The 26,395-nt window shown below is 45.1% G+C and overlaps 1 protein-coding gene across 5 annotated transcripts; it reads right to left on the bottom strand.

The window, feature by feature from the left end:
• Positions 1-2,259: 2,259 nt before the first annotated feature.
• RAB5B (RAB5B, member RAS oncogene family) lies at positions 2,260-25,717 on the bottom strand. 5 transcript variants are annotated; one of them, XM_074402732.1, is made up of 8 exons: positions 25,637-25,707; positions 24,859-24,917; positions 21,518-21,615; positions 10,268-10,521; positions 6,571-6,722; positions 6,176-6,298; positions 5,532-5,625; positions 2,260-4,877 (listed from the first exon to the last, which is right to left on the bottom strand). In XM_074402732.1, exons 2-8 carry the CDS (start codon positions 24,868-24,870, stop codon positions 4,762-4,764), a joined length of 849 nt encoding a protein of 282 aa, XP_074258833.1. In that variant the 5' UTR covers positions 24,871-24,917; positions 25,637-25,707; the 3' UTR covers positions 2,260-4,761. The 5 variants fall into 5 exon arrangements, with proteins under 5 accessions (XP_074258833.1, XP_074258835.1, XP_074258832.1 ...); XM_074402734.1 differs by lacking the exon at positions 21,518-21,615; XM_074402731.1 differs by lacking the exon at positions 25,637-25,707 and having other exon boundaries at positions 24,859-25,322.
• Positions 25,718-26,395: the final 678 nt, after the last annotated feature.

The following is a 26,395-nucleotide window of genomic DNA, read 5'->3' as shown; positions in this document are numbered from 1 at the left end:
GCTACTCGAATTTCTCCACAAACAAAAGTGAACAAACAACACTGAATAGCCAGCTTTTATTTTGTGTAGAAAAAAAAAAAAAAGAAAAATTGCCCCTTGGTGGTACACTCCTGTAGTCCTAGCACTCGGGAGGCTCAAGGCGGGAGGATGGCTTAAACCCAGGAGTTCGAGGTTGCACTGAGCCAAGATCGCGGGCACTGCACTCAAGCCTGGGCAACAGAGCAAGACTCCGTCTTTTTTTTTTTTTTTTAAATGGAGTTTCACTCTTCTTGCCAGACTGGAGTGCAAAGGCTCAATCTTGGCTCACCGCAACCTCTGCCTCCCAGGTTCAAGCGATTCTCCTACCTCAGCCTCCCGAGTAGCTGGGATTACGGGCATGTGCCACCACACCGGGTTAATTTTTTCATATTCTTAGTAGAGATGGGGTTTCTCCATGTTGGTTAGGTTGGTCTTGAACTCCCGATCTCAGGTGATCCACCCGCCACGGCTTCCCAAAGTGCTGGGATTATAGGCGTGCCCAGCCGAGACCCCAGCTCTTAAAAAACAAACTGTCCAAGGCCAGGCGTGGTGGTTCACGCCTGTAATTCGGCACTTTGGGAGGCCGAGGCAGGCGGATCACAAGGTTAGACCAGCCTGGCCAATATGGTGAAACCAGTCTCTAATGCAAATACAAAAAAATTGGCCGAGCGCGGTGGTGTGTGCCTGTAGTCCAAGCTACTCAGGGGGCGAGGGAGAAGAATCGCTTGAACCTGGGAGGCGGAGATTGCAGTGAGCCTGAATTGCGCCACTGCATTCCGGCCTTGGGCGACAACCAGACTCTACCTCGAAAAACAAAAACACACCACCCCTTAACAAGAGCAATGGCAGTTTAACACCCAAAAGTATGAAGGTTGTAGTCTCTTAAAGTAAAGGACACTCATAGGATACATTTTCTATTACCCTTTTATCGTTTGATGCAGGACAAAATTGATCAAACCTAGTCCCCTAACCTGGGCAAATGTGTCCATATACTGCCCTCTAGAGGCCCGAGGGTGGAGCTACAATTTTAATCAGTTTAAGCGAAGCTGTTCACCTTTAATTTTGAAAGATCATTTTCCTTTCCTTTGGGCTCTCCAACTAGAGCTTTTACCAGGAATCAATGAATAGGAGTAGGGGGTGGTACTAAGAGATATAAGGTAAGGGAACCGACAGTGAAAAATTGGCTTTGCCTCTTAAGTGCTTGGAAATGGAAAGGATTTCAATCTGTATACAATCAAATTATTGAAGAAGGCTGATGCCCAACCTATACTACCAGTTAAAACAAACAAAAAGAAAAAAAAAAAAAAAAAAGAAACAGAGAGCTGCAAGTTAAAAAACAGTCTTAGCCCAATGAAGATACAGAGAAGTCAGTTAGGGATTATCTAAAAAGCCTCCTTCCTAATAGTGTCATCTACTTTTGTGCTACACAGATGCGTTACATAATTGACCTTAATCTTCAGCATTTATTTTACAGATGAAGAAACAGAGGCAGAAAGCACTAACTAACGTGATCTCAAGGCCACAGCTTATAAGTTGACAGAGATGGGCCTAAAATGCCAGGTTTGTCTGGTACCAATCCTCTTTCCTATCCTTAAGATTTTTTGGAATTTAAAACCCCCTGCAACTATACATAATCCTTTCTATTTCATTTCCCTTCTCTCAGCTTTTAGACTGTGAGGGACTGAAGGGTTTGAAGTACACTAGGAGTCAAGAGCAGATCCAGGGGAAATTTTCCCATTGAGGTGGAAGCCACAAGATCAATCAAAAAACTAATTCAGTGATGTAATTCGGCACTTTGGGAGGCCGAGGCAGGCGGATCACAAGGTTAGGTCATGAACCCCTTTGAGAAACATATAAAAATGGATCCTAGAAATATGAACATACATTTTTGTATACTACTTCAAATAGCACCACCTCCCTCCAATCTCATCAGTGTGCCCAAAGATCCACAGACTACACCCTATACATACACGTTCTGTTAAGATGGCCTAAAAAAGATAAATAGGGTTCAATTTGATGAACAATCTAGTGGCCTTAGAATAGGGGTGATTAAATAACAACAGAAGGGATATTTTCCAAACTGGATGTTTAAGAAAAGCTTAAAGGGAATAAGGACGTACCAAATGCAGGGGAAGGTGTGTTTCTGATTCAATAAAACATTACTGGGTATCCTTTTTTCCAAATTCCTAGTACCTGACAAACAAATAGCAAAAAAGAAAAAAAAGAAACACTCCAATGCCCTTTTCTTTTTTTCCTTTTTTTACTTACATTAAATACATTGGTAAATCAGCAGTCGCATTCTGTTACCACGATTGTTATGTTGGGAGAGGAAGAAAGGCAAATACTTTCTCAGAAGCAAAACAAAAACAAAACCCACAACACCCCCCCTTAAAAAAACTGACCAGAAGAAAAAAAATGAGCTGGGAAATTAAAAAAAAAAAAACCCTAAGATCCCCAAGCCCAACAGAGCTCAAAGGAAGGCAGAAGAGCTGGTAGGAAGTAGAGGGAAGGCAGCCGGTAGGCCCAGAAGCTAAGGCCAAATCCTGTTCCTATGGGGGTGGGGGAGGGAGAAGCCTGGGAAAATCGTTTCCCAGCCCCAAGACAATGAGACATCTTTGCTCCTACTCCATGGGGGAAAGCTGCAGAGAGAAAGAACTTCATTTCTAGGAGACTTTAGAAAGCCAACCTAGTTCTTCCACTTATAAAAAGGATGCACTGGGTGCTTTGGGGGGCCAGTGGCTTCTGGGAAAGGAAGAGGGAAATGTGTGTGTTTCAGGGCCATGGGAACTAAGGCTGCCCCTGGAAAAGGAAGGGAATTGAGGCCTAAGTGGAAGAACCTAAGCTGGGTCCTTCAGAATCTCAGCTTCATAGATTTCTCAGCTGTTCTGGGATAGAAGGCAGTCTGCAAGCCAAAAGGGCAGAAAGGTTCCAATCCTAGGTCACTGTGACCTTTCCTTTCTTTCTTTCTTTCCCAAAACTCTGGGATGGAACAAGGAACTTAAAGTTCTCTTTTGCCTTGATGGTTTCCCAGATACATCTTAAAACACCCAATGAGGGATATGAAGAGAGGCTAAAGATTTAGAAAGGACCAAGGTCCTCTGATAATATGAGCCAGTTGTAAGGTACCTTCGGTGCCGGTCATTCCCTGTCCACAGGAACAGGTGGTATGATATGAGGGTGCCACAAGGAGGCCTCTGTGGTACTAGCCCCTAGTGGTACATGGATTAAACCACTGGTTGCATGGTGGAAAGGAATGGGGGGATTAAGAATGGAGGGACTAAATTCAAGATATTAACAAAGAAAAAAAGGAAACAGGGCCTGGTGGGAGGCAGAGGATAGAACAGACTGTACAGTAGGAATAAAGATCATATCTATTTACAGGGAAGTAGAAAAGACATGGTAATGGATATCAAATTGAGTGTGAAACCTGGGAAAGGATAGAATAACTCCTCCCTTTTGCCTGACCTCCTTTTTACTCCCCTACCTTGGCCTACGCTATCCTGAGACACTCCCCAATTGCTCAGTTAATTCTCCAGGAAAGGCAAACCTATACTCAGTAGCGAGATGGGCAAGAATATAGGTTAAGAATTGAGTTGGAGGAAGCTAACAGTGGAGATTGGACTTAAATAGCTGCCACTGGTACTTTTATCTAATCTCTCCCAAAACCTCATATTAACCTCAGATTTCACTGAATTAAAAAGAAGGTGGGAGGGCAGGGAAATCAATCAAAACCTCCATAAAACAAGTACCCCAACTGAACTACCATCAATTAAAGTGCAAACTGCAGGGGCATATGGTAGTTGGGGCTGAGGCCATCTAAAGGCCAGAGGGAAAAAAATGCATATGTATAAATCAGAGGACGGGTATCAGAAACTGGTCCCTCCTCCAATTAGATCACAGCAGAGCCAAAGATGCAGGCAACCAGTGAAGATTCTTTGGAGGACTCTGGGGTCCAATCCCCATGACAGGGGAAATGCTACCTAAGAGGCTGCATGAGGGGAAACTGGGCCTTGGAAGAGTTACAGAGCCACAGATAACACTGTACCTCCACCTCTGCCCAGTTAGCTTACAGGACACCTCCTGCCTGGTGCCTGAGAGCTTGCCTCCCCATTCTCACCTCTACCTAGGAACATCCTCTACAAGGCCAACGCATGGATACTACAATGTTTTCAAATATGAGAAACTCAAACCAAATAAAAACAAAAAGGAAATGTTTCCTTACTCCCTCCTGCTCTGAGCTTTATTCTCCCCCAGGGTCCTTAATGTAAATGAACTGGAAACCTCCTTCCTCAGCTCCTGGGTTTACTACCTTCTGCATCCTGGGGAGAGGAGAAAAGAGGATCAAGAACAGAGATTGATCAAAAGCAGAAAGGGGAAAGGACAGGAGACAGAAGTGTTTTCTGAAATAATGGGGAGGAACACTAGGGAGGAGGAGAAAAGATAAGTAAGTCACTGTCTTGTACCTATAATACAAAGTGAAGAAAGTTTGTTTTGGAAGGTTAAGTCCTGGGGGGAGTTGACCCCCAAGCCCCAGAGTAGGGGGTAGGAGGCCAGTGGCAACAGCTGCCTGGTGTTGGTTGCTGAAGCATTAAAAAGTGCCATGACGGAGCTGTCAGGAGGCAGCCCTTGGGAGCCAGGGCTCAGTGTGCTGTTACCGTAGGGGCTGTGTGCTGAGGGGTAGGGATGGACGTTATTTCTTAGCTCTCGTGCTAGCTCCATACTTGTTTGCTGCTAGCCACCCCCTCAGTTGCTACAACACTGGCTCTTGTTCTGCTGGGACTGTTCATGGAGATCCACACCCCGGCTTCGGCATGCTGCACCTCCCAGATTCTGGGGTTCACTCTTTGGCAACTTCTTAGCTAGAGATAAAAAGAGAAGGGAACAAAGTATGGTAGATTTTACTTCCCTACCCCTCTGCCCCCACCCCTCCACCCCCTGCCCAAAAAAGCTACTGAGTTGGGGAAAAGGGAGAATTTGAGAGATTAAAAGAATGTTCTGGGCCGGGCGCGGTGGCTCAAGCCTGTAATCCCAGCACTTTGGGAGGCCAAGGCGGGTGGATCACGAGGTCGAGAGATCGAGACCATCCTGGTCAATGTGGTGAAACCCCGTCTCTACTAAAAATACAAAAAACTAGCTGGGCATGGTGGCGCGTGCCTGTAATCCCAGCTACTCAGGAGGCTGAGGCAGGAGAATTGCCTGAACCCAGGAGGCGGAGGTTGCGGTGAGCCGAGATCGCACCATTGCACTCCAGCCTGGGTAACGAGAGCGAAACTCCATCTCAAAAAAAAAAAAAAAAAAGAATGTTCTGAAGATGGGAGGGTTCACTGTTTGCAAACTAAGACAAGGGAGCTAAAGCTGCAGCCAAGGATGGAGGTCACAACAGAAAGTAAAGGTATTTCCATACCTAAAGTTTTTGCAAAAGGAGACATTCACACCTAACCTTGATTTGGGTTAGCTATAATTCTGCCTATGAATGAGGGAAAAAGGAAGACCTCAGGATGTTCTGACCTTACCTATTGCCAGGAAGAGATCATTCACGTTCATTGCCGTCTTGGCTGAAGTCTCCATAAACAATAAGCTGTTGTCATCTGCATATGCCTGGGCCTCCTGCAAGGAGTGGGGTGTATTGATGCTCAGAATGTAGGGTGGGAGCAAGTATTGCCTTTCCACTCCCATGTAGCACAAGAGCTAGGCAAAATCCTAAGTTCCTTCCCCTTAATTAATATCCCTTTGAGCTAGCTAGCCTAGATGCATAATTTGATGACAACTCCCTCAAGATGACCCCATGTCCATTCAGTCCAACACAAATGTCAGAAAGCTTAATTATAGGGGAGAGGGTAAGTTGGTTGGGAGCTTTTGGGTTCTGACACTTGAATAGTCCCTTACCTCAAATTTAATTGCTCCCTCCTTCCTGTTTTCACATTGGTACCCTCACAGCTGGTACTTCCCTAACTCTCTGCTCTGGAATTTTCTTCTGATGCCTCTAAAATCTCCTGGCTGTCATTAGGGTCATAGTGTTGCTGTATTTAACTTGGTGTAGAACTAGGGAATGAGACAATGAGTGTCCTCAGTTGACGTTTTCAGAGGGGGCTGGTTTGAAAACAAAGGTCCCAGGAACAGAGGAAGTATCAGAGAGAAACTCTATGGGCCGCCTTACTTCATACTCCACCATACGCTTGTTGGCCAGGTCAGCTTTGTTCCCCGCTAGAGCAATAACGATGCTAGGACTCGCCTGTCGCTGTAGTTCCTTCACCCATGTCTTCGCTCGGGCAAAGGTTTCCTAGGAAAACATTTAGAGAATGAGTAGTTTGGAATGACTGCCAATCCATATCTATCACCTTTTAAAATGAGTCTCAAAATTCACCTCTTCCAGGTGGCCTTCCCTCACTGAAACCACAGGTCTTTGATAATTCATTATCTCTGTCTTCTTAGCACTTGGAAGCATAATTAGTACTCTTATTTGCTATTTCAAGAACATGTTTTCTGCCCACCCACTCCATCTAATTTAATTCCTCTAAATATAAGCAAGGACAGTCTTCTTAACTCACTTACCTGATTAGTAATGTCGTAAACCACGATTGCAGCTTGGGCACCCCTGTAGTACATGGGGGCTAAGCTGTGGTATCGCTCCTGCCCAGCTGTATCCCAGATCTCAAACTTGACTGTTGTGTCATCTAGACAAACCGACTGGGTGAGGAAGGCCGCTATGAATAAGAGAAAGGAGGGGAAGATGCTGTAAGTGAGAGGATAATGGGAACATACCCTACTTCAAAATATAACCATCCTCACTCTAAGACCAGTCACCCTGCAGGATACTCAGCTATAGGAGAAGGTTTTGAGTTCTCCTTACATGTAAGTCTTGGAACCAGGATTAAGACTGCCCTTGGCTAAATCCTTCCTGCCAGAAATGTCTCTGGCTAAGGAATGGGGGTACATCATAAACTAAGAGGGACAGAAGAACTGGCACTTATATGAGTCATCCTTCTAACCAAAATAGGAGAATAACAAATGACAAAGACAATAGCTTCAGAGAGAAGTCACACCAAGAATTAATTAGAAGATTGGCTGGGCATGGTGGCTCACACCTGTAATCCTGGCACTTTGGGAGGCCAAGGCGGGGGGATTACCTTGAGGTCAGGAGTTTAAGACCAGCCTGGCCAACATGGTGAAACCCCATCTCTACCAAAAACACAAAAGTTAACCAGACGTGGTGATGGACACCTGTAATCCAAGCTACTCAGGAGGCTGAGGCAAGAGGATTGCTTGAACTGGGGAAGCAGAAGTTGCAGTGAGTAGAGATCATACCACTTCACTCCAGTCTGGGTGACAAAGTGAGACGCAGTATCAAAAAAAAAGAATAAGAATATTTTAAAGCTTGATGGCAAGTACCATCATTATTATTATTATTATTATTTTTGAGACGGAGTTTCGCTCTTGTTACCCAGGCTGGAGTGCAATGGCGCGATCTCGACTCACCGCAACCTCCGCCTCCTGGGTTCAGGCAATTCTCCTGCCTCAGCCTCCTGAGTAGCTGGGATTACAGGCACGTGCCACCATGCCCAGCTAATTTTTTGTATTTTTAGTAGAGACAGGGTTTCACCATGTTGACCAGGATGGTCTCGATCTCTCAACCTCGTGATCCACCCGCCTCGGCCTCCCAAAGTGCTGGGATTACAGGCTTGAGCCACCGCGCCCGGCCGAGTACCATCATTATTAATATTATTTGGCTGTTACTTTTTCATATAATCTGCTGCAGGTCCAGGAATACATTTCTAAGATGACTAATAAAAAGGGGAAAGAGGCTGGGCATGATGGCTCACATTTGTAATCCCAGCACTTTGGGAGGCCAACGTGGGTGGATCACCTGGATCACCTGAGGTCAGTAGTTTGAAACCAGCCTGGCTAACATAGCAAAACTCTGTCTCTATTAAAAATACAAAAATTAGCCAGGCATGGTAGCACATGCCTATAATCCCAGCTGCTCAGTAGGCTGAGGCACGAGAATCACTTGAACCTGAAAAGCAGAGGTTGCAATGAGCCAAGGTCATGCCATTGCATTCTAGCCTGGGCAAGAGTGAGACTCCACTGCATAAATAAATAAATAAATATAAAAAGGGGAAGGAATAATATAGAAGTTCCCATAAAAGATCCTTTATTGAATTAGCACCCTATTTTTGGGGTAGTAGCTGGGTAAAGGTAGCAAAGATGGGAAAGACAGATACCCTGTATAGTTTGCATTAGTTCCAGCCTCTATTTTATCAGATTTTTTTTTTCACCTCATTTTTTAAATTTTCTTTCATCTAGGTTGGAGTGCAGTGGTGTGATTCTGGCTCACTGCAATCTCTGCCTCATGGTTCAAGCAAGTCTCCTGCCTCAGCCTCCCAAGTAGCTGGGATTATAGGTGTGTGCCACCATGCCCAGCTAATTTTTTTTTCTTTTGAGATGGAGTTTCTCTCTAGCCACCCAGGCTGGAGTGCAATGGCACAATCTTAGCTCACTGTAACCTCCACCTCCTGGGTTCAAGCAATTCTCCTGCCTCAGCTTCCTGAGTAGCTGGAATTATAGGCATATGCCACCACATCCAGCTAATTTTTGTATTTTTAGTAGAGATGGGGTTTCACCATATTGGTTAGGCTGGTCTTGAATTCTTGGCTTCAAGCGATCTGCCTGCCTTGACCTCCCAAAAAACTGGGATTACAGGTGTGAGCCACCATGCCCGGCCTATTTTACCAGATATTTTGATGAGAGCTTTTCCAAAAACGTGCATATGCTGCTGCTACCAACCTCAACCTACCTCTAATACTAATTAGTAGATCTAGGGTCCAGCCCAAGCAAGAATAGGTTGAAAATGCTACCCCAAATAATTCTGATACGTTATTGATTATGAATCACTGCTCCAAACCAAAATTTTTCTTTCTTTTTTTTTTTTTGAGACAGTCTCGCAGGCTGGAGTGCAATGGCATGCTCTCAGCTCACTGCAACCTCCGCTTCCCAGGTTCAAGTAATTCTCCTGCCTCAGCCTCCCAGGATTACATGTGGGCACCACCACACCCAGCTAATTTTGTATTTTTAAGTAGAGATGGGGTTTGACCACGTTGGTCAGGCTGGTCTCGAACCCCTGACTTCATGATCTGCTCACCTCAGCCTCCCAAAATGCTGGGATTACAGGCATGAGCCACTGTACCTGGCTCCAAACCAACTTTTATCTGCTCAAGATGACATTCAACTTAACTGGTATTAAGATAATAGAGTAGGAAGAGGCAGACAGACATAAAAAATGGATTTTCTTGGTGTGAAAAGGTCAACCTCTGTTTCTTCTAGGAAGCAAAAGGATGAACATGTACCAGCTTTTTGGCATTATGGCAATTACTTTTCTTTGTTTTTATATATTAATTTTTTGAGATAAAGTTTTGTTCTTGATGTCCAAGCTGGAGTGTGATGGTGTGATCTCAGCTCACTGCAATGCCTGCCTCCCAGGTTCAGTGATTCTCCTGCCTCAGTCTCCTGAGTAGCTGGGATTATAGGCACCTGCTGCCACGCCCAGCTAATTTTTGTATTTTTAGTAGAGACAGGGTTTCACCACGTTGGCCAGGCTGGTCTCGAACACTCGACCTCAGGTGGTCTGCCTGCTTTGGCCTCCCAAAGTGCTGGGATTACATACGTGAGCCACTGGGCCTGGCCTCTGTTTTAAAGGGTTTCCATTCCTGGGGAAAAGAATAGGACTAAGAGGGGCAGCTCCATAATCAGGTCCTAGATCTCTTTTCTTTTCTTTTTAAGAGACGGGGTTTCACCATGTTGGCCAGGATGGTCTCGATCTCTTGACCTCGTGATCCACCCGCCTCGGCCTCCCAAAGTGCTGGGATTATAGGCGTGAGCCACTGTGCCTGGCCCCCTAGATCTCTTTTCAAAAGCCTTAATGGTTGGACGCAGTGGTTCACACCTATAATCCCAGCCCTTTGGGAGGCCAAGGCAGGCAGATCACCTGAGACCAGACTGGCCAACATGGTGAATCCCCTTCTCCACTAAAAATATAAAAATTAGCCAGGCGCTGTGGTGGTGTGCACCTATAATCCCAGCTACTCAGGAGGCTGAGGCACAATAATCAGTTGAACCAGGAAGATGGAGGTTGCAGTGAGCTGAGATCGCCACTGCACTCCAGCCCGGGAGACAGAGTGAGACTCCATCTCAAAAAAGAAAAAGAAAAAAGCCTTACCAAGCATTGAATCTCCTCTTACCCCAAGGCACTCACCTCCAATGGTGCTCTCCTGGTACTCATGGAACTGCCCTTTGACAAAACGTAATACCAAGCTTGACTTTCCCACTGCAGATTCTCCCAGCAGGACCAATTTGAACTGGCATATTTTGCTGGCCTGGGGTTGCCCATTGGGCCTAGCTGTGCTTCTGCTAGTCATGGCCAGATTATGAAAGTAGGAAAGGGTGGAGGGAGGGGGATGCCGTAAAGGGAGGGGGGGAAGGGGAGGGGATTTCCAGGCTTCAACAGTCCTGCAAGAAAAAAAAGTGAATAAAATTAGACATGGGTCCATTGAACTGCAATTGCTTTTCAGAAAAATGATAGAATCTCTTCATCTCTTTGCTCCTATGAGGACTTAGCTCTTGCAGTCATCCACTATTGACAGGTTATACCTCTGAGAAGGTCCCAGGCAGCTGATACTCAGTTCTAAGAGTTGGGAACTTGAGCAAAATAAGAACTGCTTCTAGAGTTTGCCCTATCACTTAATCTCTAACTACCAAGGGAGCTGAAATAGAGAGATTGAAAACTGAGAGATTTTAATTCCCTAGTAATTTCCCACCAGGTCTTTAAGATTTTTTGTTTGAATCACACAAACTGATCAACCTTTGGTTGGCCTGAAGAATATGCAGATCCACCTACAGGTACCCTATATCCCCAGAATCTCCTTGGCATCCTGGTGCTGTGTTCTTCTTTTTCTTTCAGCTCTTTGTCAGAATGAGGATTCACTCTAGGGGTGTGGCATAAGAGTCACCCCTTCTAAGGGGAGAAGAGTAGCTGCTGCTATATCCTTCATATATGACTGGTCTCCCTGATAAGACATTTCTAAAGATCTAACCAGGGTCCCATTGACAGAAAATCTATACTTTCTCATTTTTTGTTGAAGGTAAAGAAATAAATACAACCAACTGATCGTCCTATTTCATTATCAACTCTGTTTCATTAACAACACTTTTTTCACTTTGTTTTTGCCCTCTTTTCAAATCTGAAAGACTATCAAGTCTGAGAGTCAGTAAGCTTGACCTACTGTCAACTTGCAGCTGTCTTGCTGGTGCCTAGGGATTAGATTACCCTCCACACCAAAGAGGCCTAACAGCTGTAGCCCTCCAAACTAGAGGCAGAGAAAGGTATACTTTCTAAACACATGCAGGAGTCTCCAGAGGATGGTATAGGGGCTAAGTCTGCAAGCAATCAATATTTGATGAAAGAATATACTGAATCAACTCCTCTGTCTTCTAAGAGGGCTAAGAAAGCTGCTGGTGGGGCAGGAAACAGAGAGAAGAGTTGGGACTTGGAGATTCTAATCATCTAAATCTGAATATATTTCATCATCATGACTCTGAACGGAAAGGAGCTATAAAATTCAAAGGGGAGTTAGCATGGGCAGAGCATGCAAAAATCTCTCTCCCAAAGGTAAGCACTGCTTGACAGTTGTACTTTGCTTGTTCAAATTAATCTTTCCCTTTTCCAAAGCTGATCCTTGTGACTTAACAGACATCATACTCTATGGCATGTGGGGAAACATTATTATTTTGTCACAATTAGTGGGTCTGGAGTTAAACTGGGGTTAAAAATTTTCAGTAATCCCACTGACTAGATAGTAAAGACAGAAAATCATACAGGAGGCAATGCAGAGGAACAAAGGTTCTGGAGTCCAGTTCTCTGGGTTTGTTTTCCAATTTTACTTACTAGCTATGAACCTTGGGTAAGTCACTAAACATATGTGTGCATTCGTTTCCTCATCTGTAAAATCAGTTAACAGCCTTATAAGCACCTACTTCATAAAGGTATTGTAAAGATTACATGAGATCATGCATAAAGAAAATTTCTCTACTTAAGCCTTACCTTCTATCTTTGTAAAATGGAAAAAATACCATCCTCATAGCTACAAAAATTAAGTGAAAGATGTGTTTAGCATAGTTCTAATAATAATAGCTATTAAAATATATCTCAATAGTAGTTTTTATCAGTATATTCCTAAAAAGCTCACATCTGTAATCCAAGCACTTTGGGAGGCTGAGGCAGGTGGATCACCGAGACCAACCTGGTCAACGTGGTGAAACCCCATCTCTACTAAAAATACAAAAAATTACTTGTACATGGTGGTGCATGTCTGTAATCCCATCTACTCCAAAGGCTAAAGCAGGAGGAACCTTAACCCAGGAGGCAGAAGGTTCAGTGAGCTGAGACTGAGCCACTGAATTCCAGCCTGGACAACAGAGCAAGGCTCTGTCTCAAAAAAAGAAAAACAAAACAAAACACCGGGCATGGTGGCTCATGCCTGTAATCCCAGCACTTTGGGAGGCTGAGGCGAGTGGATCAAGAGGTTAGGAGTCAGAGACTAGCCTGACCAACATGGTGAAACCCTGTCTCTACTAAAAATACAAAAATTAGCTGGGTGTGGTAGCACACGCCTGTAGTCCCAGCTACCTGGGAGGCTGAGGCAAGAGACTCATTTGATCCCAGGAGACAGAGGTTGCAGTGAGCTGAGATCATGAAACTGCACTCCAGCCTGGTGACAAAGCAAGACTTCGTCTCAAAAAAAAGGAAAAAAAAAATTTAGCCAGGTGTGGTGGCAGGCGCCTGTAATCCCAGCTACTAGGGAGGCTGAAGCAGGGGAACTGCTTGAACCTGGGAGGTGGAGGCTGCTGTGAGCCAAGATCCTGTCATTGTACTCCAACCTGGGTAACAGAGCAAGACTCTTTCTGGGGGTGGGGGCAGCAGCTACAAAATGAAAGTGGTACAGAGAAAGAAAAAGAAAAAACAGGCCTGGCACAGCAGCTCATGCCTCTAATCCCAGGGGTTGGGAGATAAAAGTGGAAGGGTTGCTTGAGGTGAGGAGTTTGAGACCAGCCTGGGCAACACAGCAAGACTGAGTGTCTATACAACTTTTTTTTTTTTTTTTTGAGCTGGAGTCTCGCTCTGTCACCAGGCTGGAGTACGGTGGCGCAATTTCGGCTCACTGCAACCTCCGCCTCCCACGTTCAAGTGATTCTCCTGCCTCAGCCTCCCAAGTAGCTGGGATTATAGGCGTCCACCATCATGCCTGGCTAATTTTTTTTATTTAGCAGAGACGGGATTTCACCATGTTGGCCAAGATGGTCTCAATCTCCTGACATCGTGATTCACCCGCCTCAGCCTCCCAAAGTGCTGAGATTACAGGTGTGAGCCACTATGCCCCGCCTACAAAACATTTTTAAAAATTAGCTGGGCATGGTGTTACATGCCTGTAATTCCAGCTACTCCAGAGGCTGTGATGAATCACCTGAGCCCTGGAGTTGAAGGTTGTAGTAAGCTATGATTGCACCACTGCACCCCAGCTTGGGCGACAGAGCAAGACTCTGTCTCTAAATAAATAAATATGTATGTATGTATGTATATTATCTCGGCTCACTGCAACCTCCACCTCCTGGGTTCAAGTGATTCTCCTGCCTCAGCCTCCCAAATAGCTGGGATTACAGGCATGCACCACCATGCCTGGCTAATTTTTGTATTTTTAGTAGAGATGGAGTTTCAACATGTTGGTCAGGCTGGTCTTGAACGCCTGACCTCGTCATCTACCTGCCTTGGCCTCCCAAAGTGCTGGGATTATGGGCATGAGCTACTATGCCCGGCAATCAGTTATTTTTTAAACTATTCATTTTTTTCAAACTATGGGTTATTTAAGAAAAAAGTTTTAAAAACATTGCTTTGGAGAGAGCTGACGCTGAAAGATGGGTTAGTAGGGATGGAAATAAATTCAGTTTCTGAACAGTCTATAGCTATGGTTACTACTCAAGCACTTCTGGATGAAATTCAGATGAGGACTCAATGATGGGCCTTCCAGGGGTCAGAGAATTCTCCAACCCTGCCACTAAAGTTGTAGCACAATCATGAAAGTGGGGAGAGCCAACTTAGAGGCAGTCATGTAGAGCTGGTAAAGTTTTTAGAATCAGACAAGTCTGAGTTCTGTTCTCTGCTTTGCCACAACCCACAGTGAGCTGAGGCTACTCATTCCTTTTGTTTTTCTGATCCTCAGTTTCCTTATCTATTAGGATCTTTGGGGCAGAATGGAATTGGGGAAAGTGGCAAAGAGCAGAATTTGAATTCACTTCCAAAGTTTTGCGTACATTTAAGAAACTTACTGCTAAGGTATCTGTGAGGATAAATTACTTTTTTTTTTTTTTCTGTCACTCTCAGGATATGCTTAAGTTACTGAGGATGAATTACTTCTAAAACATCTTATATTTATGTGGTATTCATACACACTGTCTCATAAGAAAAAGAGGACAGACTAGCAGAATGCTAAACTTTAAGAGTTTAGGCTTGGTGGCTCACACCTGTAATACTGGCACTTTGAAAGGCTGAGGTGGGAGGATTGCTTGAGGCCAGGAGTTCAAGACAAGTGTAAGGAACATAGTGAGACCTTGTCTCTACAAAAATTAAAAAAAAAAAAAAAATTAGCCGGGCATAGTGGTGTATGCTTGTCATCCTGGCTACTCAGGAGGCTGAGATGGGAGAATCACTTGAGCCCAGGAGGTTGAGGCTGCAGTGCATGCCACTGCATTCCAGCATGGACCACAAAGTGAGACTCTGTCTCAAAATAATAAATAAATAGACCAGGCGTGGTGGCTCTCGCCTGTAATCCCAGCACTTTGGGATGGTCAAGGCAGGTGGATCACCTGAGGTCAGGTGTTTGAGACCAGCCTGGACAACATATAGTGAAACCCTATCTCTATAAAAAATACCAAAATTAGCTGGGCGTGGTGGTGCACGCCTGTAGTCCCAAATACTTGGGAAGCTGAGGCAGGAGAATTGCTTAAAGCTAGGAGACAGAGGTTGCAGTAAGCTGAGATCGTGCCACTGTATTCCAGCCTGGGCAACAGAGCAAGACTCGGTCTCTCAAAAATAAATAAATAAAAGACAAGACAAATGACACAATTTTAAAAAAAGAACAGATAAGCTGATCAGATTTCCTTCAGGTCACATATATATGCTATACTCTCAAGAAACAATAGAACACGTTACTAGTTTTTTCAACTTACTCCCCCACATTTTAATGTATTTCAAAGCATGTGATTCAAGGGGTAGAATATTAAGCCTCAATGTTACTACTCTACAATATGGGAAAATGTGGGAGTTACAACAGACTGAATTCTCATAGCTAAACGTATACTTGAGCTCTAGGGTAGTGTAAAGACAGGAAACAGTTGCAGACACAGTTCAGTTGCAAAGTCCCAGTCACTAACTCCCAGAGATGGGAAGTCAAGCCAGATCCCAGACGTGGTCAGCAAGCTTTCTTGCTACTAAGCAACCTTGGATTCTCAGAGATCAGTAACTACTGACTTAGAAAAGACTACCTCAAACCCTAATACGTAACCTCAAGAATATGTTCTGACTGGACATGGGGTTCACGCTTGTAATCCCAGCACTTTGGGAGGCCAAGGCGGGAGGATCATTTAAGCCCAGGAGTTTGAGACCAGCCTGGGCAACATAACGAGACCCCGCCTCTAAAAAAGAAATAGTATGTCCTGCCTTCTTCCCTGTTGACAGCAATTGATGGGCCATCTCTATGTTTTGATTTTTTTTTTTTTTTTTTTTTGAGAAGAGTCTTGCTCTGTTGCCCAGGCTGGAGTGCAATGCCACGATCTCGGTTCACTGCAATCTCCGCCTCCCAGGTTCAAGCGATTCTCCTGCCTCAACCTCCCGAGTAGCTGGGACTGCAAGCCTGTGCCAGCACACCTGGCTAATTTTTTGTATTTTTAGTAGAGACGAGGTTTCACCATGTTAGCCAGGATGGTCTCGATCTCCTGACTTCATGATCCGCCCACCTCAGCCTACCAAAGTGCTGGGATTACAGGCATGAACCACTGCACCTGGCCCTAAGTTTTGATTTTTAATCTCATCATGTTTATAAGGGTATCATTTAAAAAATGTAATAGCTGGACTCTCAAAAGATCAATGGTACAGAAATGAAATAATACATATAAGATTCAATTGATTTATTTACTATTCTGATTTTTTCCCACAATACTAATTTTTATGTTTTGGTAAACCAGCAAGTGGTATGATGATTATTAACTTCAGAAAAAGGGAAATGGGGCAGGTTTTTCTTCCTTTCAACCTGTTAGCTCAGAAGAGAAGAAATCAGATTTAACTTCCCTGAGAAGTGCGACTCCACAAGAATGGCTTATCAAATGATCCATTAACTAGGGAGGACTGAAGCCTGACCATGGGTTAGCCAACTGGGGACAGGGGATGGGGGTGGAGGATGTTCTTTAACATAGATCTCCCAAGCAGTGCAGGAAAGCAAGCATAATAGTAAAGGTGTCTTAGTAGTCCCAGCTAGAGTAAGACTCCATTCCTCAAGCCCTCTTCCACTTGCTAGCTTTGAGTCCCTAAACCAAATACCTATGACACCTCCAGAAGTCTACTACCTACCAATGGAGACCAAGTCACTGGAGTCCAACCCAGTACCAACTATCAGCCTTCAGGTCAGTCAGGCAAATCAGAGCCAGTCTAGAGGTCGTTTAGTCCAGTCTCTATAGTTTACAGGTGAGGAAACTGAGACACATAAAATTAGTCAACTTGGGCTGGATGCGGTAGCTCACACCTGTAATCCCAGAATTTTGGGAGGCTGAGGTGGGTGGATCACCTGAGGTCAGGAGTTCGAGACCAGCCTGGCCAACATGGTAAAACCCTGTCTCTACTAAAAATACAAAAATTAGCTGGATATGGTGGCACCCACCTGTAATCCCAGCTACTCAAGAGGCGGAAGCAGGAGAATCACTTGAACTTGGAAAGCAGAGGTGCAGTGAGCCGAGATCACGTCACTGCACTCCAGCCTGGGGAACAGAGTGAGATTCCGTCTCAAAAACAAATAAATAAAAATAAAATAAAATTAGTCAACTTGTCAAGTGTTACCATACAGCCAATTGCTAAGAAGTAAATGTAGGATTCCTAGTCAGGTACTCCTGCCTCTTTTATACCACTATACTTTTTAAAGAAGCAGGAAATGCTGAACTCTGAAGAGAGCACCAGGACAGGATCAAGAGCTTAGACTGGATAGGGTTTCTGCCACTATTCAGTTTAGGTAAGTACTTGCTTTGGGACTAAAAACAAATTAAGAAGACCCAGGCCTTCCCTGGCAATGGGGATCCAGTCTCATAGCCTTCTGACAGAATTAATTCATCACTACTCTTTTTTTTTTTTTTTTTTTTTTTTGAGACAGAGTTTCGCTCTTGTTACCCAGGCTGGAGTGCAATGGCGCGATCTCGGCTCACCGCAACCTCCGCCTCCTGGGTTCAGGCAATTTTCCTGCCTCAGCCTCCTGAGTAGCTGGGATTACAGGCACGCGCCACCATGCCCAGCTAATTTTTTGTATTTTTAGTAGAGACGGGGTTTCACCATGTTGACCAGGATGGTCTTGATCTCTTGACCTCGTGATCCACCCGCCTCGGCCTCCCAAAGTGCTGGGATTACAGGCTTGAGCCACCGCGCCCAGCCTCATCACTACTCTTTTCTAGAAGCTCTTTGACCAACCCCTGCCAGGGCAGTTGAAATAGAAGCAATTCAATGGGAGGCAATAGGAAAACAAGCAGTAACTTTTGCGGATTTGGTGGGCCTTGTGATTAATGTGAGAGGTTTACCAAGTAGGGAAGGTAGAGCAGAAACCAGTAACTACCTTCATCTTCCTCTCCAACTTTGTTTAAACTGAAGTAACCAAAATCCTGAAATGAGAATCCTACCACTTGGCTCAGCTCTTCATTTTGTTGATCCAATGTTACCAATGAGTCACTAGATTAAATGAGAGATTCCTTCCACATCCCCACCCCTTCCCTTATATTTCTCCAAGAGGCAAAAAGCATATTACTGCTTATCAGCATGGTAGTACAAACTCCCTATTATTGATCTAGGTAAGGTTGGAATGCTCGTCCCTACTTGTCTGCCTAGCAAAATTCTATGTATCTCATAAGACCAAGCTCAAATGTTACTTCAGTGAAATTGCATAATCACCCTCTCCTCTAGCAGAATTCATCATTGCTTCTCTAGAGGCCAGTAGGGTCCCACAGTATTAAGACTGTATTTCTGGCTGGGCGTGGTGGCTCACGCCTATAATCTCAACACTTTTAGAGGCCAAGTCAGGTGAATCACTTGAGATCAGGAGTAAGACCAGCATGGCAAACATGGTGAAACCCCGACTCTACTAAAAATACAAAAATTAGCTGGGTATGTTGGTGCAGGCTTGTAATCCCAATTACCCAGGAGGCTGAGACAAGAGAATTGCTTTGAACCCAGAAGGTGGAGGTTGCAGTGAGCACAGATTGCGTCACTGCACTCCAGCCTAGGCAACAGAGTGAGACTCCATCTCAAAAAAAAAAAAGAAAGAAAGAAAGCAAAGCTGGGCCCAGTGGCTCATGCCTGCAATCCCAGCACTTTGGGAGGCTGAGGAGGGCAGATCATGAGGTCAGGAGATTGAGACCATCCTGGCTAACAAAGTGAAACCCCGTCTCTACCAAAAATACAAAAAATCAGCCAGGCGTGGTGGCACACACCTGTAGTCCCAGCTACTCAGGAGGCTGAGGTGGGAAAATTGCTTAAACCTGGGAGGCAGAGGTTGCAGTGAGCCAGGATTGTGCCACTGCACTCTAGCCTGGGTGATAAAGTGAGACTCTGCCTCAAAAAAAAAAAAAAAAGAAAGAAAACTGTATTTCTATATTTGTATGTATCACATTACCACAGTATGTGAATTAATTGTGTCTGTCTGTTCTGCTAAACTGTGAAGTTCTTAAAAAGTGGGAGTATCCTTATGTTATCTTAAGTCTTCAGAGCACAGCATGCTGCCTGATCCCTAGTAGGTGCTCATTAAATGCTCCCTAAATTCAGGCCAAGTAACTCTACTTCTTTCCCTCAATCAGCTCCTCCCTTTCTGTACCATCTGCACAGATCTTACTCAGTTCCATTTAGGAATGTTTTTAATAGGCCTTAGAAAACCAGTTCTCTTCCTGGTCCCTCATGATCTCTCTGGATAGAGGCCCCCCTGGGATGGTGCCCACAAGGTACTATTGCAACTCACATGGGCTAACTGCTTTTCCTGTCACCCGTTACTATGCGTCAGATGGCCTAATCACACCCAATATGTGGCCCTCCCACCCAAACACTGAGGCAACTGTAGCTAAAAACAAAGTTTCCCGACTTCTCAGTTGATGTTGAGTGGTCAAAAGCTTTGGGCCACTGTCTCTCTATTAATTACTGACTTGAGAAACACGAGTTAAAAAAAAAAAAAAGAAGTCATAACACCATAGAACCAGGGGTTCTATGGTACCTTTTCTGTCCCTAAACAGAAGCTGTCCCTAAACAGAAGCTACAAGCTTGCCGAGAAGGTACTGTCCCTAAACAAGCTACAAGCTTGCCCAGAAATGTACACACACTTTGTTCATCTGGGTAGCTCCTTATTCAGTTGTTACTCTTCAGTCAATGACTAAATCTTTCCCAAAACGCTTGTAAGAAGTGGAAGTATACCATGTAGGGTTTTATGGTATCCATCCTCCAAGAGGGCTGCTGTATTTCCTTATTATAAGTTCATTGTCTCACACTTTGGTTACTTTCCAATCTGAAATGCTTTAGGATTAGGGAGCAAACTACATGCCTCCTTCGTCTACCCTGTGCCTCCTTCTCAGAAGTAAAATTCATACCAATGAGCAATATTTGCTCCCAAGTAATATAAGAGTTAAAAGATATGAGTTATATTCTGGCTAGGTGTGTTGGCTCACACCTGTAATCCCAGCATTTTGGGAGGCTGAGGCAGGCGGATCATCTGACCAACATGGAGAAACCCTCTCTCTATTAAAAATACAAAATTAGCCAGGCATGGTGGCTCATGCCTGTAATCCCAGCTACTCGAAAGGCTGAGGCAGGAGAATCGCTTGAACCTGGGAGGAGGAGGTTGTGGTGAGCTGAGATCAAGCCACTGCACTCCAGCCTGGGCAACAAGAGTGAAACTCCATCTCAAAAGAAAAAAAAAAGAAAAAAGAAGAGAAAATAAAAGATGATATGAGGTATGTTCTACAGAAGGGACTGTCCAGAAAAAAAAAAAATTTTTTTTTTTTTTTTTTTTTGAGACAGAGTTTCGCTCTTGTTACCCAGGCTGGAGTGCAATGGCGCGATCTCGGCTCACCGCAACCTCCGCCTCCTGGGCTCAGGCAATTCTCCTGCCTCAGCTTCCTGAGTAGCTGGGATTACAGGCACGCGCCACCACGCCCAGCTAGTTTTTTGTATTTTTAGTAGAGACGGGGTTTCACCATGTTGACCAGGATGGTCTCGATCTCTCGACCTCGTGATCCACCCGCCTCGGCCTCCCAAAGTGCTGGGATTACAGGCTTGAGCCACCGCGCCCGGCCACAGGAAAAAAAAAATTTTTAATTTAGAAAGATATGAGGTATGACTTGAAGGGCAATAAGGAAACCCCTCTTCTACAAATATATTTTTGCAACTCCAGATCTATGTATGAAATTCCTTATTGTAATTCTACTCCTAAACTCCCTCTTAAGATGCAAAAAACTGTTGAAAAAATTAATAGTTTAAGTGACTGTGTTATTTACATCTTAATAACAGCAATTCCAGATCCTTTCTTGAAAGTAAGCTTTGATTAAGGGGAAGACAAGAAAACACCAAGGGAGGCCAGCTGTGGTGGCTCATGCCTGTAATCCCAGCACTTCAGGTCAGGAGTTAGAGGCCAGCCTGGCCAACATGGTGAAACCCCATCTCCCCTAAAAACACAAAAATTAGACAGGCATGGTGGCATGCGCCTATAATCCCAGCTACATGGGAGGCTGAGGCAGGTGAATCACTTGCACCTGGAAGCCAGAGGTTGCAATAAGCTGACATAGCATCACTGCAGTTCAGCCTGGACAACAGAGCTAGACTCTGTCTCAAAAAACAAAACAAAACAAAACAAAACAAAACAAACAAACAAACAAAAAAACCCAACCAACCAACCAAATCCATAAAGGGATGCACAGAAGAAAGGGACAGGATATGACCAGGGTTTAGGAAATGGCAAAGACTAGATGGGATTAAAACACACACACACACACACACACACACACACACACGGCCGGGCATGGTGGCTTACACCCGTAATCCCAGCACTCTGGGAGGCTGAGGTGGGTGGATCACCTGAGGTCAAGAGTTCGAGACCAGCCTGGCCAACATGGTGAAACTCTGTCTCTACTAATAATACAAAAATTCGCTGGGCATGGTGGCACACACCTGTAATCCCAGCTACTCTGGAGGCTGAGGCAGGAGAATCGCTTGAACCTGGGAGACAGAGGTTGCAGTGAGTTGAGATTGTGCCATTGCACTCCAGCCTGGGCGACAAGAGAAAAACTCAGTCTCAAAACAAAACAACAACAAGAACAACAACAACAACAACAAAACACACATACACCCCCCACCCCCATACAACTGTCTCTAGAACTGGCTTGCAGTTGAGAAAAGTTCCTTGGGGGAGACAACTGAGGTTTCCGATGGGCACTATATAAAGGCTGGGTATAATAGAGGGCTTTTAAAGCCAGAAAGGACAAATTCAATTAATAACGTGGTAGTATGAAATGCCCTAGCTGTACTCTGACTCTGAGATTCAGAGGAAAACTGATTTCAAATCCAGAGAAGCTTGGAGCTTCTCACATCACTATAGAAAGACACACACTGTACTCTAGCCTGGGCAACAGAGCAAGACCCTGTCTCTAAAAATAGAAGAAAAGAAAAGAAAGACAAATACAGGAGCCTCTTAGGAGAACCATCATCATCATGGATAAGAAAGAAACAGTCAAGTAATGTGAACATGCAGAGGCCATGAACATGCAGAGACCACAAATTTGAGATAAAGGTCTGAAATTCCTCTCTTTAGCAAAGATACCAACAATTATCGCCCCCCAAAATGATCCTTTCTCCCCATAAAGTTTTGTTCTGGCCAGGCAGAGTGGCTCATGCCTGCAATATCAGCATTTTGGGAGGCTGATGCAGGTGTATCACAAGGTCAGGAGATAAAGAACAACTTGGCCAACATGGTGAAACCCCATCTGTACTAAAAATACAAAAATTAGCCAGGCGTGGTGGTGCGCACCTGTAGTCCCAGTTGGTCTGGAGGCTGAGGCAGGAGAATCGCTTGAATCTGGGAGGCGGTGGTTGCAGTTAGCCAAGTGCTACTGCATTCCAGCCTGGGCGACAAGAGCGAAACTCTATCTAAAAAAAAGTTTTATTTCATCTATTTGGGCATTTCCTAGGACACCCACCACATAACTTGGTGTGTGTGTGCTGAAGGTGAATGATAACACACAGTACAGACCTCTGCTTGTCTGACTTGGTAGAAGACAAAATGAACTGTGAAAGGAGCACAATAAATAACAGAGTATCATCCCAGAAGGGAAAACTGTAGAAAGAATGAGACTAGCGTTTGGTGAGAACATGAAAACAGAATTGACTTTTGTGGCACATCCTCCAAAGCAAAGCAAGATTAGTCTGATTTGCCGTCTCTGATTCTTGACCTTCCTAAATGAAATGAGTGAGGTATGTGTGGGAGGAATTATACTTCTTAAGTTGCTGTACAGCTTACATATTTTAAAATATGTACATATTACTTTTGTAATTAAGAAATGTAGTAATAAAATATATTGGTAAAGAAGGGGAAAAGAAGGAAGTACAGTAGGGTAAAAATCCAATAGGTTCCAATCTATGAGGGATGACAAAGGTTGGCAGACCGTTAAAAATACGTGGGGAAGAGGGTACTCCACTCCTCTGCCTTGGCAATCTTTTCCTTTTTTTTTTTTTCGGAGAGAGGATCTCATTCTGTTGCCCAGGCTGAAATGCAGTGGCAAGATCATGGCTCACTGCACCCTCGAACTCCTGGGCTCAAGTGATCCTCTTGCCTCAGCCTCCCAAGTAGCTCAGACTACAGGCTCATGACACTAATTTTAAAAATTAGCTCAGCTAATTTTAAAAATTTCTAGCCGGGCGCGGTGACTCACGCCTGTAATCCCAGCACTTTGGGAGGCTGAGGTGGGCGGATCACCTGAGATCAGGAGTTTGAGACCAGCCTGACCAATATGGTAAAACCCCATCTTAAAAATAAAAATAAAAATAAAAATAATAAAATAGGCTGGGCGCAGTGGCTCACGCCTGTAATCCCAGCCCTTTGGGAGGCCGAGGCGGGCGAATCATGAGGTCAACAGATCGAGACCTGAATCATGAGGTCAACAGATCGAGACCATCCTGGCCAACATGGTGAAACCCCGTCTCTACTAAAAATACAAAAAAATTAGCTGGGCGCGGTGGCGGGCGCCTGTAGTCCCAGCTACTCAGGAGGCTGAGGCAGGAGAATTGCTTGAACCCAGGAGGCGGAGGTTGCAGTGAGTCAAGGTCGTGCCACTGCACTCCGGCCTGGCGCCTGGTGATGGAGTGAGACTCTGTCTCAAAAAAAATAATAAATAATAATAAAGTAAAATTTCTCGTAGTGAATAATAATAATAAAGTAAAATTTCTTGTAGTGACAGCATCTCACTATGTTGCCCAGGCTGGTCTCAATAATAATAATAATAATAATAAAGTAAAATTTCTCGTAGTGAATAATAATAATGATAATAAAGTAAAACTTCTTGTAGTGACAGCATCTCACTATGTTGCCCAGGCTGGTCTCAATAATAATAATAATAATAAAGTAAAATTTCTCGTAGCGAATAATAATAATAATAAAGTAAAATTTCCTGTAGCGACAGCATCTCACTATGTTGCCCAGGCTGGTCTCAATAATAATAATAAAGTAAAATTTCTCGTAGCGAATAATAATAATAATAAAGTAAAATTTCTTGTAGCGACAGCATCTCACTATGTTGCCCAGGCTAGTCTCAAACTCCTGGTCTCATAATAATAATAATAATAATAAAGTAAAATTTCTTGTAGAGACAGCATCTCACTATGTTGCTCAGGCTGGTCTCAAACTCCTGGCCTCAAGCGATCCTCCTGCCTCAGCTTCCCAAAGTGCTGGGATTACAGGTGTAAACTACTGCACCTTTTTCTCTACTCACCATCTTCCCCAGATACTTCATAGTTTGACCCAACTTTCTAACAGCACAGAAATCTGGGCTTTTGAAGAAGTAGACAAAGAACAAGGGGTGATGCCAAGCTTTTGAAATGGAATTTCTCACTTTTCCCCAAATCTCTTCCTCAGTAATATCACCTCATAGTTTCGGACCTGCTAACTCCGTTACCTGCCAGGGAAATACCCAAGTCAAGTCTAAGTCCCACAAAACTTTCACCAACTATGATCAGAAGATCTCCTGATAGCTGAGGATCTCTAAGCCCCTTTCCCACATAAATAATAAGATACGAAATAGATTCTCAGTTCTGGGAGACATGGTATTCACTATAGACCACATTATTAAGTATGAAAGAAGTGGACAAAACAAGCCCCCAATCCAACTTCTTAGCTCTTTCATAGGACATGAAACAGTAGATTAAGAAACAGACTGCAGTATAGACCAGGTATGAAGCCAGGAGAAAGTGTAGGAGCTGAGTATGGAGCAGCCAACAGTCATAGGAAAAAAAAAAATTACCTTCATCTTCATCCCTACCCTGGGAGTTCTAAAGAGCTTCAAATGACCACATCTAAACACTGAAAGGAACAAAAGCGTGGGTACTCCCAGGACCCAGAGCCTCCAGCCCCACTTCAGCATACCCAGAAGCTCCCGTAACTGACCCCAGGCCCTGCTTCCATTTCCTCAACTAACTTAGTCTTCTAGATTCACAGAGCCTTCTTCATTTTCCCCAGTCCTCCCTCACTGGACCCAAATCTCTCAGCCCAACACCACAACACCCTCAGTTCTTTCTACAATAGGCACTTTCCCTGAAAAGAACGCTTCTTATCCAACTAAGAACCCTTCTCAGGCTCTTCCAATGAACCTCTCTGGAGGGACCCAGCCCCAGTCAGCCTTCGGGCTCAAGCGACAGGTCTGACCCCTCCTCAGCTCCCGGCAGATGGGCTTACCTCGCCCGCTGCCCTGTCCCTTTCCCCAGCTCCTCCCTCTTCAGAGCTGCTTAATGAGGCCTGCCCCTGCCCTCACTCAAGCTCCGGGCCTCCAGTGCCCGGCCCCCGGCCCGGCCGCCGCCACAGCCCAGCCGCCTCCCCGACTCACCAACTTTGGGGTCCCAGCCCGCCCAGTCCCCCTCTCTGAGCCCCTATTAGGCCTGCCGGGGCCCGGCCCCCTTCTCCCTTCTCCGGTGGGCCACTCTAACCCCTCACTTAGGCCCAGACCCGCCTCGGCTCTCAGGCCAGGCTGCGCTCATTTCCCGGGCGCTTCCGCCCTTGCCCTTTGGGTTCCATCAGCTCGGTACCTGGGGCTCCGTCTCCCCCGTCGGCCCCAAGCCTGTGTCGAACAGACAAACAGCTGCAGCTCAACCAAACCCTCCTGCCCCTCCTTCTCCTCCTCGCCCTGGGGCGGGGACTCCAGCCAATAGCTCGATTACCCGCCTACCATCGAGGGTGGGCTATATGTGCACTCATCCACCAATCCTCGGAGAAAGGCGGGTCTCTTTGGGTGCAGTCAACGACAAGTACGAGCAAGGGACTCGACAGGCGGGGCCACAAACCAATAGCGACGGAGAAACCTCGAAGATGGACGAGGTAAGGAGCCATTAAAAAGCAAGCTCCTGAAGACAGTGGGGCGGTACACTGCCGACAGGCGCATGTATCCACCAGTAAAACCTCGACAACCCATGACCCCGCCTTTTGACTCATAAACATCTAATCAGGTGAGTGATGGAGGCGGGCCAAAGCGAAACTTTAACCAGTACTGCGAAAATACAGGATTTGACTGGCAGCAAGGCAGGGTTGAAGGAAGCCTTAGGAAGGCCGCTGCTGACCTTCGCCCCTCCCCGGACTTGGCGGGGCTGGCTCCAGTGTCCCGCCTTCTATGACAAATTCGCCGGCGTAAAAGGAAATACCTCTCCTAGGGATCTGGAGCCTCGGAATTTAAGGAACCCTGACATCAGCGCTTCCTCCTTTTAGGGAGGCTTCAGGGGACAGGAGTATTTGGGGTGGCCCGCGGGCGGCCTGAGATGGTTTTTGGTGGACTGAGTCAATGGCAACTACAA

Source organism: Saimiri boliviensis, chromosome 7 (assembly GCF_048565385.1).
Source record: "Saimiri boliviensis isolate mSaiBol1 chromosome 7, mSaiBol1.pri, whole genome shotgun sequence".
Taxonomy (NCBI): Eukaryota; Metazoa; Chordata; class Mammalia; order Primates; family Cebidae; genus Saimiri; species Saimiri boliviensis.
The sequence above is the reverse complement of the archived record's forward strand: the minus strand, read 5'-3'. Positions and strand labels throughout refer to the sequence as shown.

Coding starts and splice junctions, on each gene's coding strand:
- RAB5B (XM_074402731.1), bottom strand. CDS start 24,978: ATGCTGAAGTGGGGCTGGAGGCTCTGGGTCCTGGGAGTACCCACGCTT. Junction 6,299..6,570: donor TTTACGACATTACTAATCAG/GTAAGTGAGTTA, acceptor ATGTTTTCCTAG/GAAACCTTTGCCCGAGCGAA. Junction 4,878..5,531: donor TGATCTCTTCCTGGCAATAG/GTAAGGTCAGAA, acceptor TTTTATCTCTAG/CTAAGAAGTTGCCAAAGAGT.